General features: G+C 53.8%; 1 protein-coding gene across 1 annotated transcript in view; it reads left to right on the forward strand.

The window, feature by feature from the left end:
* RNF43 (ring finger protein 43) overlaps positions 1–14,033 on the forward strand; it is a 58,033-nt gene that overhangs the window by 37,973 nt on the left and 6,027 nt on the right. The window contains exons 2-8 of the mRNA XM_074922943.1: positions 3,796–3,918; positions 7,921–7,995; positions 9,264–9,395; positions 9,922–10,023; positions 10,631–10,786; positions 11,288–11,390; positions 11,817–13,343. Coding sequence (XP_074779044.1) covers positions 3,796–3,918; positions 7,921–7,995; positions 9,264–9,395; positions 9,922–10,023; positions 10,631–10,786; positions 11,288–11,390; positions 11,817–13,343 — 2,218 coding nt within the window. The remainder of the gene's footprint in view (positions 1–3,795; positions 3,919–7,920; positions 7,996–9,263; positions 9,396–9,921; positions 10,024–10,630; positions 10,787–11,287; positions 11,391–11,816; positions 13,344–14,033) is intronic.

The raw sequence follows: 14,033 nt of genomic DNA on the forward strand, positions 1-14,033 counted from the left end.
CGAGCGGGATCTCGGGCACTTCAATGCTGTGTTGGTCTCGGTGGGGCAGTGGCTGCCATTGCTCGAATGGAACATGGGCTTATTTGGGAGCCACCCCTGAGCGCTCCCAAGTCATAACAGATTGGATTGCTGCCCCAGAAACCTGCATTTCTAGAGTTTATGGTGCTTGGCTTGGTACAGTTGCACTCTCTCCAGTGTCTTTAAATCTGAAGTCTAATTTATATAGCATTTTGACATTTTTCTACTAATATCACTATGGATTAGAAAGACAGACCCCAAGAGAAAGATGGGTGAAGGGCTGCCAGTCGAAGGCACACATCAATTCATCAGTGCTGAGCTACCCTGTGCAATATTTTAAAGTGTAACAGGTTATGTCTTAGCTCAGACTTGTATGCCATCTCTTAGACCTGTCTGTGAGCTCCTGAAGGTTCGTTCGGTGAGAGTCTGGGGTTTGATTTCTTTATGCCCTTGTGACTGTAGGTGTTACCTCCCTCAAAATCTAGGCAACTTGGAAATGTCTGTGGCTGCTCGTTTGTTTGGGGTGGGTTTTTTGGTTTGGGTTTGGGGTTTTTTGTTGTGGTTTTTTTTTTTTTTTAAATCCTCACCATTTTAACTTGCATTCAGGTCTTTGTAAGACATATTCTTGTTTGGTAGAACAAGACTTCGTGCCACACTTTGCAGCACTACGATTCTGTAGCGCCTCCTGATTTCAGAATCGGTGCCGGGCTGTATCCCCGCCAGGCTGCACAGAACCCCCCCGGGAGTGCCGGCAGCGTGCCCCGCGCTCCTCTGATGGGAATAACGGCGCGACCGAAGGGACAATCTCTGCAAATTACCCTCCCCGGGGGAACCCCGGTGCCGGCACGGGGGGGCTGCTCGGGGATTGAGGATCACGGAGCGCTGGGCTCGCCCCCAGCCAGGCTCCGGGGGGACCTTGGCGGCCCCGCAGCGGCTCGCCCGTGGCTGCCCCGCAGCCCCCCGGCGGGGCCGGGCCGGGGGGGGGCAGGATCCGGCCACGAGCCCCACCAAGCGGTGGCAGCTCCTGCTGCACCTCCGGGGCTGTGTCGGGGCCGGGGAGGGGGAGAGAACCTGCCTCTGTCGGACCCTGAGCTGGTGCGGGGGATGCAGGGCGGGATGCTCCAGCCTGCAGCTGGACCAGCTCCGAGCACCCAGCGCCGCCGGCCACCCCGAGCTCTCCGTCCGCGGAGGATCCGACAGGCAAAGCTCTCCTGTCCCCGTGCCCAGGAGGGACAACAAGGACACTGAGCATCTGTCTTATCAGCATGGCCAGCAGGGGCAGGGAAGGGATCTGAGCCCTGGGCTCGGCACTGGGGAGGCCGCCCCTCAGTGAGTGGGTTCAGTGTTGGGCCCCTCACCCCAAAAAGGCCATTGAATGACTCGAGCGTGGCCAGAGAAGGGCAACGGAGCTGGGGCAGGGTCTGGAGCACAGGTCTGCTGGGGAGCGGCTGGGGGAACTGGGGGGGTTCAGTCTGGAGCAGAGGAGGCTGAGGGGAGACCTCCTGGCCCTCTGCAACTCCCTGCCAGGAGGGGGCAGAGAGGGGGGATGAGTCTCTGGAGCCAAGGCCCCAGCGCCAGGCCCCGAGGGAATGGCCTCAAGCTGCCCAGGGCAGGGTCAGGCTGGCTCTGAGGAAGGATTTCTGTGCAGAAGGGGCTGTTGGGCGTTGGAATGGGCTGCCCAGGGCAGGGGGGAGTCCCCATCCCTGGAGGGGTTGAAGAGTCGGGCTGAGCCAGCGCTGAGGGATCTGGTGGAGTTGGGAATGGTCAGGGTGAGGGTCATGGTTGGGCTGGAGGAGTTTCAGGGGCTTTTCCAACCCAGATGATTCTGTGATTCTGAGTGAGCGGAGGTGCTGCTTGACTTTTGAAGGCCTCCATACAGATGGCTGCATCTGAGTGAATCGCCTACACTCCTTTGTTGTCAGCAGTGAGAAATGAGCACAGTTCATCTCCTCCTGAAGGACGTGACTAAAACCAGCCCTGGTGTAGTGTTCCCTTGAAGGACCTGTTCCTGTGACCCTGTTCCTGTGACCCTCTCAGACATGAAAAGTCCACATCAGCATGTCTGCAGCTAGGTGAAATGAGCCCCGTGCTCCCTCTCACCCACAGCTGGATTTCTGCAATAAGCTGCTGGCAGGGAGGGGGAAACATCATCTGGCTGTTTCCCAGCCTGCCCTGTTCCCCAGTTCCTGCCAGCCCCATGCTGAGGGGTGAGCCCACATCTCTGGGTGCCCCAGGCCCGTGTTGGGGTACGTGGCAGCCTGAGGATGGGACCAACGCTGCTTCATAGCATGAGCATGGCCCAGTGCGGGTGGAGAGCGAGGGGTGTCCCTGGGCAGCTCTGACAATTCCTCCCCCTGATTTTAAGTCTGCCAAGACAGCCTGTTTTTTCACAGCACTGGGATGCTGTTGCAGGATTACCTGCAGGGTAGGCAAGCTTCCTGGGCATGTTTCTGGATGGACACCAGGTACAAAGCCTGCCCTAATCCTCCTGGTTTATAACATTGAGCTTTCCTGCTTGTTTCCCACACTTGACATACTGATGCAGTAACAAAAGCTGTCTGGCAGCCTTTTATAGGCTTTTCTGTACCATAACCTGTGTGCTTCTTACACCACCATGTAGTCACGCAGAAGGCTTTTTTGGGAATTGATGAGGGAGCTCATGCAAGATGGTGGAACTCCCAGGTGAGAGCCAGCAACTGAATTCCAGTTTTCTTCCACCTCCTGCCATCCAGCATGAGACCATCATACCTCCACCACTAGACTGAAAAATCAGAGGCAATCAGACACTTTCCAGGCAAGGATCAGAGCAGCACTCAATGAATATCATCACGATGGTGGATGTACATGAGGTGCAGCCAGCACTGCCCACCCGAGCTCTGCCCCAGCGGCAGGACAGCCTCACCTCCAGTGGGTTTAACCACCGAAACCCAAACCGAGTGCCACAGGCAGGACTGAGCCCTATAGCTTGTGTCCCGTAACATGCCAGGGCACCCTGTATCCCCTTCTGTAGGATGCTCTGCAGAGGCGTGTACCCAGACCCAGTGCCTCGACCCCGTCCTGTCTCAGCTCCCTGCTGCCAGGGGTTCACCTCAAGCTGATGAACATTTTTCCAGGACTCATTGGGAATGTGGCTACTGGGATCTTTTCCTCTTCTTCCTCATTCCTGATACTTCTCTACCCGCTTTCAGTTTTTTCACTCCTTCCTTTGGCTTCTCCTCTGCAAATTTATCATAAAGTTGTTGAGTTTGATGGCTGAGAAACAAGAAGTGCTGAATCTTTGGGGGCACCAGAAGTTTCCTTTTGCTGTGGTCCCATCACCTTGCCCAGAGCGCTGTCAGGGAGCAAGCTGGCTGCAGGCAGAGTCTCCTGCGGCCCGAGGATGCCGACAGTCCTTGCGGCATCAGGGACCTGTGCTGCTGGGATGATCTGTTCCAGAAGTCAAGGGCTGTGGCCTCACAGGCTTCTCTGCCTTTGCTTATCTGTGACTGGAACAAAGTCAGACCTGAGTGAAGCCACCAGAAAGGTAGAAACTCCACCTTTCTCTGGGATGTTTTCCTGGTGGACTTAAACTTCGACAGTGATTTGCTTCTTGTGGCGTTCAAAGCCTCACTGACACTCAGGCAGTGCCATGGGATGTATCAGCAGTGGTGATGCCCACTGCAGGGGTGTCCTGCACCCTCTGGGCAAGTCCTTATGGCACAGTTTGTGATGGGCTTGAGCCACCCTTTGCAGTGCTGAGCCCCAAGATCTGAGTTTCCCTTTGCTTTTGTCCTGCAGTCCCACCCGCTGTCCCTGTGCAACACCAGCGAGGATGAACACACCGAATCGGGGTTCATCACCATTGTCAAGCTTGAACAGCCGGATCGGGATCCCAACCCGTGCCTGTCACTGGCTAACAAGGTAGGTGCAAAAATGCCCCCAATGGCACCAACCTGGGAAGTGAAACCCATGGGGCAGGAAAGTGAGAGCAAGAGGAAGCAACAGGGTAGGAAAGAGCTGTTGGAAGGTGAGAAAAGCACAAGGATAGAGCAGGGTCCTTGGCAGAGGGGTCCTTTGGGAGAGGCACTGTGCCAGCCATCCCCAATACCCATCCCTCCTTATTTTTTGGACTGCCTGGCTTTGTAAAAGGTGTGAGTTTTCCCTAACCTGACTGTTCTGGGACAGCTCAGACCTTTCCCCAGCATCCCATACACTTTACTGCCTGTTAGCCTCCTACCCCTCCTGTTTTGTAGCCTCCCCTTGCTTGCTGGCCTGTTGGGGGGATTTGTATTTCCCCGTGTCCTCTGTCCTGTGGGAAAACATGGACACAGGAAACATCTTCTGTGGTCCTGTCTTTAAAAATAATACTGTAATACTTCACTGGATGAAGCACATGAAGAGTCAGTGCTGAGCAATTCAGATAAATGCAAACCAGACAAACTAGTGGTGGGACGTGACTCTTTTAACAGCATGGGCCACCATCTGCCCCACAAAGGGATGGGAGATCTCAGAGGCCTTCAGATCAGGTCTCCTGTGAAAGAGGTACCTTTGTGAAATAGCAATTACTGTGTCAGAAGCTGAGGGCACTGGTATAACTCTCTGGTAATAAGGAAATGGGGTAGGAGCGAGGGTCATTTTAAGTCTTCAAATCTTTGTGTCTGATAAAGTTGTGTGGATAAGGCTAGCATTAGCTTTTTCTTCAGTGGTTCACTGCGTCTGTTTATTGTCTCAGTACTAAATGTGGTATTTTCCACAAGCACTGTACAAACATGAGAAAAACCTTGTTTAGCTTTTCTTGGCTTTTTCTGGATTGCATCCAGGTGATGCTGCTCCTGTTGTCTGCTTTCTGCTGGCAGTGACATACCAGGGATGCTGGTTAGCTGATCAGCTGGTAGCAGAAGCCAGTGTGCTGGAATTATCAACCTGCTATCAGTTACTCCACATCTGGAAAATGGCCTGGTCCCACCTGTGGGTGTTAGTGATGTACAAGGGTGGTGGGATAAAGAGTGAACCCAAGGGCTTCCAGTGCAGCTTGTGATAGACATGAGAGCGAGGGCTCTGCAGGCACCTTGAGAAGCACAGCTGGGTACTCCAGCTCTCCCGTGTCCATCCAGATGTGACCATCATGTTATAGTGGTCCCAGGCTGCCACATCTCATGAGGGAGGATGCTGGGGGTGCGGGCAGCAATGTCTGGTTTGGTCAGTGTAGCTGCTGTGGAGGATCTTGAACAGGAGGAAGGAGCGGCTTCAAAGACTTCAAACCTAAAAGGTTTAAAAACTGTTTTGCTAGCTTTGAGTCTCTGATCACAGTACTTGAAGTACTAGTGTGTTACTGAGTCGAGGGATTGGCTGAAGAAAGTCTGCAGAGGACAAGACGTGGTACATTGCTGCACTGTGGTCATGCTCCCTAGTCTTGATGCCTTCCAGTAGCCCTCCCAAAGCAAGTAAACCTCTCAGTTCATTGCCATGCTCATGACTTTATAGAGTGACAGTTCATTGGCCTTTAGTCATCATTGCTTTGTTACCAGAGCGGAATCCAACACTGGATTTTGAGATCCAGCTGAACATGACGTAGGTTGCCATCCTGCCTGCAGGCAGTCCTGCTTCAAGATCTCACCCAGGGAGGCTCACAGCTCTTGTCCCCCCAGATAGGACTAGTTTAGCCATGAAATACAGGCAGATGCTGGCCATATCCCCAGGCTCTGCCTTGTACCTTGGTTCCTCCATCCCCCTGCAATTGCCATCTGGCTGCTTCTCCATCCTCCTGAAGCCTCTGCCAAGCTTCTTCCCTCCAACATCATACACACCTCTTCCTCAAATCCCTGGACAACTCTTGTCCTCAGGAGCAGAGATGTAAATGTGGGATGTGGCTGGTGCTCGCCGGAGCAGGAGCCTTGTTTTCCTGGCATGTGTTTCTTGCGGTAGAGCTTTGCATGTTGAATTGCAGGGCTATATCAATGATGATAAAAATAGCCATGTGCAAAGTGTTATCATAACCTCTGCTTTAGCTGTCACCCAGCCAAGCAGTGCACACAGGCAACCTTGTCCAGCCCAGCATGAGGATAACTCCACCAGCCACCTGATGCCCTTTTCTGCTTCTCTCTTAAATTCTAGCACTGCTTCAGCACCAGTAGGGAAGGTGTTTGGTCTGCAAGGGGAGAGGAAGGTCTGGAAAATACCTCTGGAATCAGTTCAAAGTGATTTATTTTTTTTCTGATGTATCATTTATAATTTTTTTGGTGTGTTGTTTGTTTTTTTTTTTTCCTGAGGGAACCACTGATTGCAAGTCTGGTTGACAGACTGCTGAAACCTCCTAAATCATCCTGTAAACACAGATTTGCACCAGAAGTGTTTCAGTCCTCAAAGAGGGAGGTCAGCTGTGCAGTGCAGCTGAAGAGATCCAACACAGAGACAGGAAGAACTCTGAAAAATATTGCAGCAAGCAGGTTGTGAATAGCTTGAACAAAAGTTGTGTCCTTTGCAACAGGAGTTAGATGCTGGGAAGAGTCACTCATCCAGTCTGTTGTTCGTTTCCCCATCGCTAGTGTCTTTAGCAGGATAAAACCTTTGTAGATCTGTTCATTGTTCATCAAACCTTGACTGTCTCCAACGGGTGGAAATCACTACCTGAAAGTCCTGTTTCTTCTTCGGAGCTGGCAAACACTGAGGCTCCTTTGATCCCAGGCTGGACCCCAGTCTCTGATCCCTGCCCCAAGCCTCTGATCCCACTTTTCCAGCTTTCCCATCTGGTATACCAAACAAACCCAAGAGTGTCAAATCCTGTCAGCAGCTCAGAGCCTTCAGCGCTGCCTCCGTGGCCTTCCCGACCTCCATTCACATCCTGTCCCTGTCCCCAGACGCCCATCTCTGGCACCCAGCTTCTCCCCAACAAGGCTCATGGAGGTAACCATCACCTGCAAGCAAGGGATGGAGCTAAACCTGCTCCAGCACCGCTTGCCACGCTGGGAATGCCCCTTCCCTTCCCTCAGCCCGCGCCCTGCGTTTGATATTGCAGCTGGGAAGCGGCGGCACTGACCTCTGGCCCCTGAGCTGGGGTTTGGCAATGCAGTGGGTAAACTGCTGCAGCAGCTCCGGCAGCTCCCTGTTTGCACAGGCGCTCGGGACGCGCAGATCAAAGGGCTCCGCATGAGTAACAGCGGCCCAGCCCTGCACTTTGTTCATGTTCTCTGTCTGCCTTTCACAAGAGGCTGCCTCTGCCTGCCTGGAGGGCTCGAAGGGCTTGGTGGGAGGACGTGGGTGACCCCGCAAGGTCCGCCAGGCAGTATGCTTTGACCTCACCAGGGTGGCATGTACACTCATTTGGGTGGGTCTCAAAGCTGTCCTCAGACCACAGCAACTGGTGGGCTGTGAAAAACCATCCCACTCCTAATCCTAGACCAGACCTGCAGCCCAGACTTCACCTGAGCTTTTCCCTAAGGAACGCAGGGGACCAAGGAGAGCAATGTGGGGGGGGGTCAGGCCCATGGACAGCCCGTGGCTGGTGCAGCCGTGGTGACAAGTGGGGACCTGCAGAGGTTTCTGCTGTCCTGGGACAGGAGGGTTGTGCAGCAGTCAGCAGAGCTAATGGGGCTGCAGGTCCCTCCTCTGCAAATCCAGCTCTGAAGCAAAGGGGCACACAGCACAGACAGCTGGGGAATTTGGTGTTTAGGTTTACGGGTTGCTGTGACTGTAAGCCCACAACCATAGGGAGAAACCATCCATGAACCGCAGAGCCCTAGCAAGAGCAGGCACTGCAGCCCAACACAATGCAGAAACCAAGGTGTAAATGATTTTCTCAGTCTAAGCAGCAGGTGCTTCTTTCTCCTGTGAAGAGCCAGGGAGGCAGATACGTATCCAAACGGTAGATGTTAACACAGATGTACAATACAAAATGTCCACTGAAGCTTCTGTTCTTTTGGATAGGCAAAGCTGGCGGGGGAGCGTGGAGCCCGTGCGATCCTTTTTGACATTACTGATGATGAAAGCGCTGCTGATCAGGTACAAACTCCATTGATATTATCAGCTAAACCACAGTGCCCCTGTCCCGTCCCAAAATGTGCGCAGGTCAGGACCCACCAGCCACCAAGACACAGTGGGAGGTCCCAGGAGGACGCTGCAGGCTGGTTTTGAATGTCAGCTCTTACCCAGCTTGTCCACACACACAGACAGCGCTTTTCTCTTTTGCTCACTTCATGGCACAGCCAGAACTCCACACAGCACAAGCAGGCCAGCAGCTTTCTGCTCTCAAAGGACATTGTCTGCTCAATTGAGCTTTTCTGCCAGAAGCTGGATTTTTCCTCTTGGGAAGTCACAGATTATGTGATCCCATCTAGTACAGACAGCCCTGGTGTACCTTAGGGGAAAGATGATATCTTGAGTTTTTAAGCCAAAGTCACGGCCACCCTGCTGTGCTGTTGGTGATACTTCTGCTGCAAGTTTAACACTGATTTAGAGACCTCCAGAGGTCCCTTCCACTGGCATCTCTGGAAAGGAATAGGTTCCCCATCAAAATAATCAAGGGATAGTGAAAAGTATCCAGCATTAGATAAGAGGACAGATAGAGGAGCTGGTGCCTGAGTTTACCAAAACTCTGGGCTGACTCCTGCTCACTGGATCTGTCCCTCATGGTTCTTTCATGCACTTAAAACTTAATTTCTGATGCCTGAGAAATGCAGCAAGCGAGTGCAAGCCCATGAGGTGATGCTGAGGTTGCTCAGTAGGGGTATGGGAAGTGGTTCGTGGCTCAGAGAGCCACCCTGATTCAAGTCAGTCTGGAGGGCAGGGCAGACTTAGACATTCATTTGCTGAGCTACCCAGGCCAGGCTGACTGGACCGTGGTGGGAAAAACAAACAGAATGTCCTGCAGATCACAGAGGGAGGAGGGGGGACATGGATGGATCTCACAGGAAGAAAAGAGGAAGCATTTCTGTAGTGAGGCAACACTTGACACTGTTGGCAGTTACCACGTGGAAGAGGAGAGACCACGGAGGTTTGAAAGAGGAGCACAAGAGACACTGAGCAGTGTCCAGTTGTGCATGAAGAGGCAGCGTCAGAGGAAATGAAGATATCCATGCTGAAGAGTTCTTAAAAGAGGAGGAACTTCCATCTGATTTCATCATAGAAGGATAGGGCAAGTTTGGGGTAGCAGTCAGTCTCTAAAGTGTGTGCAAGAAGCACTGGGAGGAACCCAACGTGCCTAGGGGGCCAGGATAGTCCTTGTTTCAGGCTGTTCTGGACCATCTCCCACTGTGTTTGTCTCTTTACAGCTGAGAAAGCCCCGAGGTCTGAGTCAGCCCGTGGTTCTGATCAGGGGCCACGATGCTGAGCTTCTCATGGGCGTCGTGAACAAGAACAGAGAGGCCCACGTGAAGATAGAGGTCAAGGAGCCACCAGCTTGGGTGAGAGATGCACCATTCCCACTACCTTCTGTATCCCCCCTCCCAAGCTGCTGTGCCACATAAGAGGACTTTCCCAAAGATGCTGAGGTTTCCTCCCCAGGGATGGAGATTTCAGCCCTTTGAAAGAGCTGCCTGTCTGCAGCATTCAGATGACATGCTGCCAATAAAGGCTCAAAAGCACTTTCAACTTACTTAGTTTCTTCTGCTTAAACATCACAAGTGAGGCACGGGGATTCCCTGTCTCTTCAGGTGAGACCAAGCCTTGATTTTTTCATCTTGTGCTACCTTAGACCTTGACCTCTAGGGACCTGAGGTGCTGCGAGATAGAGAAATTCCATTGCTGCTGGAATGTGCAGAAAAGACTGAAGCCTTTTTCTTTTACCTGTAAAGAGCAAGGAGGTAAAGCTTGGCCAAGGATCACGTGTTCAAAGGCTGATGGTCAGGAAGAGATCGGGATTCTTCTGCCTAGCCTCTAATTCCCACCTCTGCCACACATGAGTAGTTTCTTTTCTGTTTTATCCAACAGCCAGACTACGATGTGTGGATTCTTCTCACAGTGGTCAGCACTGTGGTCGTCATCATTTTGATTTTTGTTGTCCGCACAAAGTGCCAGCTGAACAGGACTCAGGTAGGAATCTCACAGAGCAGATGTGTCTGAACAAACAGAAACTCATGAAGGGCAGGAACGGGCACAGTTTGGGAGGGGAAATGGGCCTCTGTATGAACTGAAGATGTGGCCATGTGAGGCACGTGGGCTGGCAGCATCCCTCCTGCAGTGGCTTTGCTCTCCTCCTGCTGCCTTGCCAGCACTGCAGCCTGCAGTCCCAGCACCTTTCAGAGCTTGTCCCAGCGCCCAGATCTGCAGAGCCAGCCCACAAGCTCTTAACAGTATTGTCGGTATTGGTAGAGGTAGAAGATTTAGTATTTTTAATAGAACTTAACAAATTAAATAATCATCTTTCCAGACTCAGACGTATTTCCAGATTTGAGAATACCCCATTTGTCCTATGGAAAGACAAGCCTTGGGGGCTCAAAAATTCAGGACTGCTGAGTGATTTTTAATGTCTACTGCTAGATGTCTCCTGCTGGTGACAAAGCCTGCTCTGGCTAAGCCAGGTTAGACAAAGTTACCTCTGGAAATGAGTATCACCTCCGAATTCCAAAACAGAAGGGCAGTGAGAAGTATGGCAATGTAAGGCTGAGCCTCTCCTTAAAGCCTCCTTTCTCCCTGGCAGGACTCCTTGCAGCAGCAGACCATGCAGGCCATCGGGCAGCTGGCCACACGCAGGTACCAGTCACGGTGCCGGCAGGCGCCGCGGTGGGACTCGACCAGCAGCTGCAGCTCAGCCCCAGTCTGTGCAATTTGCCTGGAGGAGTTCAGTGAGGGCCAGGTAGGGTGTGAACACGGCTGTTGGAGCCACGGCTCTGAGCTTCCCGGCCACAGTCGGGGGGAGCTGCAGTGGGAGCTGAGCAGTCTAGCAGGGGCGGGAGGCCCTTGGGGTGTTTCCTTTAGCAACTCCTGAGGGCTGGGAAAGGACCAGCATCAGTGGAAGTCTGCCTGCCCCTTGGCCAGAAAAGCCCTGCCCTGGCTGAAGCCACTTGCAGGCAGATTCAAATTCCCTGAAAATGCGTCTCCAGCTGTTGCCGCAGGGTAAAATGTCCATAATACCTCCCTGTTCCCGAGGGCTGGCACCTCTCTGGACGTTCACACCCCAGAGCTGGACACAGTGAGCAGAGCCAGAGCTGCCCATCTGCTGCACGGCCTCCTCCATGGGCAGCAGATTGCTCGCCAGTAGACATCTTCCCATCCTACACGGCTTGCTTCCATCAAGAAGGACCCATCCATGGTTCTTCTTGCTCACACTCCTCCTCTTCTCTACACTTCTCTCTAGGAACTGCGGATCATCTCATGCTCCCATGAATTTCACCGGGCATGTGTTGACCCCTGGCTGCAGCAACACCACACGTGTCCACTTTGCATGTTCAACATTCTTGGTAAGGCTCAGACACAGCATTTCCTGGCCAGGGACAGGGCTGGTGGCAGGTTGTCCCCAGGAAGTCCATGTACCCTTGGATGACACAGTCAGTGTGTCAGCAGGAGCACGTGGATGTACAGGGCAGTGTGTACATGGAGAGGGGTCCCTGTGCGTGTCACCACCTGCAGCATACAGTGGGGTACTGGGCTTGGGCTGGGACCTGCACCAAGAGGAGGGATTCCCAGACCTGGGACCTGCCAGCAAGGGAGGTGGGATCTGAGGGTCGGGGCAGACCATCAGGATGGTTTGGTGGTGGCAGTGAGGAGTTGCAGGGCACGTGTAGGACATGGGACCGTAGTGGGAGCGCAGTGGAGGCTCACTGGTTCTGGGGCTACTGCAGCTGGGCTGTGGATTGTACGCTGGATGCTCCCTTCTCTCTTCATAGACAGAGACTCGGTGGACCAGGCCACGGCCGCTGGCTCCCGCCTGGCCCCTCGGGACATGGAGCCCGGACGGCGACTCCACCTTTTCCGCCAGCACCCGGGACATGCCCTTTACCACCTTCCACACGCGTATCCTCAGAGGAACCTCAGAAGCTTTCCCCCAGATCCAGCCCATGGCAACCCCTTCTTCCACTCTCCAGAGCTCTCCCAGCTGGATTTTGGCACCATCCACTACATGCCCTACAGGCCAACCTCCCTGCTCGCCTGCGGCCACCCGTCCCCCCTGGCCCCGGGCTTGCTGGGCCAGCAGCATCCCAACCCCTCGGCATGCGGACAGACGCTGTCACCCCACAGGACTTGTTCTCTCCAGCCCCAGCCTCCCTGCCCGGGGCTCAAGGCAGCCCTGGCGCAGAAGCAGCACCGTGCACCCGCCCTGCGCCGGGGGGTCAGCCACGGGCACCAGCACAACAGCAGTGGCTCTGGGGAGAGCTATCTCACGGACCACAGCGGGTACCTGGCAGATGGGCCAGGCAGCGACTCCAGCTCAGGGCCCTGCCACGGTTCCTCCAGTGACTCCATGTTGAACTGCACAGACATCAGTCTGCAGGGCATCCACGGAAGCTGCTCCACTTTCCGGAGCTCCCTCAGCAGTGACTACGACCCCTTCGTGTACTGCAGCTTGGAGGGACCTGCCATGGACCACAGCCAGGAGCAGCCGCGGCCGCTGAGGGAGACACGACCCAGGTCCTTGGACCTGATGGTGCCTGGCGGTGCTGCTCCTGCCAAGCCACAGGTGCTCAGCCACGTTCACTACCACCATCACCAGCACCATCACTACAGACGAGACACAGAGTGTCCACCCGGGCGGGCCGGGCAGGTGCCAGGGCAGCGCAAATCCCGGTACTCTGGGGCCAAGGTGGGCTTCCACGGTGCTCGGACACAAAAGAGGACCGAGAAAAGCCATCACTGTCAGCAGCCTCTGGAAAGCAGCACTGTGCTACAGGAGGCAGCTTCGGCAGGACAGCCAGCCTGTCCCCAGCAAGGCCAGGAGCCCCCTCATGCCCCCTCCACTTCTCCAAACAGGTTGGACTTCAGCGTAGATGCCAACAGACAATCGGGATCAGCTGGCACATCCCCTGTCCTGCTGCCCTCGAGACACAGCTTACAGAGCCGTCATCACCGAAGGAAAAGAAAGTGTCCCCTGGAGCCCGACCCTTCTCTCCTGCCTGAGGACTCAGCCTTGCCCAAAGCCTGCGATGCTCAGGTTCCTCACAGCCATCCCGCTGGCTACCGCTGCTCGCCCGAAGTCCAGCCCCTGATCCCAAGCGCTCCCCTGCCCTATGGCTCAGGCTCCCGGCCGCTCTGGAAGTGTTTAGTGCCACAGTCTGGCTTAGAGCTGAAAAAGCAGGAGGAGGTGGTGTCAGGACAGGAGGGAAACCACACGGTTCCTGCTGATTTCTCAGGGACAGGCACCCCCAGACATAGTCTGAGTCTTCACCTTCACTGCCCCTCTCAGCAGGGTAGTCAGGGTAAGTCTGGTGTTTGCCTCTTCTTGCAGCAAAGCAGGTGACGGAGGGCGGTTTGCTGAAGGTACTCTGGCTGCCAGTACACCTGGTACCTTTACAGTGGGCTTTTGTACAAGACCACTGACAACAGAAGCATTTCAAAGCTCACCTGTCTGGAGATGATGGCCTCAGCAATTAGCAAGTCTGTTAATGAGTGCACCAAACCTTGCAGTCTCATCCTAAAATAATACAAATTTGAAATAAGGTGGCTATTTTTAACTAAACAGCTCTAGCAGCGGGAATATCTCCCAAAGGAAGAGGTGGGACTATGTTTCTCAGTGTCTTTACATTGGTCTGGATGCCTTAATGGCAAAGTCACTATTATTGGGCTCTAGTTGTTTTAGCCAGCCCCAGCTAACTGGAATCAGTAAGGACGTGTGCGTGGCCAGTGGTAGTAGGAGAACAGACTAAATGAGTTTATAGATTTGTACATCCCTCGTTTCTCACCTGCCTCTGTTGCATGGGAGTTGCTTTTTAGTGTCTTTTGGAAATCAGACATAATGAAAGTTTGGCCCTTTGCATAACTGCTATACATCTCTCGCTGAGAGAGGGAAAATATATTTGAGACAATGCTGTTTGAAAGAGCCTGAGTTTAGCTCCCAGGTCTTGCTTTCTCAGGTTCCTCTGAATACAGCAACCTGCAAGTCAGCATGG

This window comes from Athene noctua, chromosome 19, assembly GCF_965140245.1.
Source record: "Athene noctua chromosome 19, bAthNoc1.hap1.1, whole genome shotgun sequence".
In the NCBI taxonomy this organism is placed as follows: domain Eukaryota; kingdom Metazoa; phylum Chordata; class Aves; order Strigiformes; family Strigidae; genus Athene; species Athene noctua.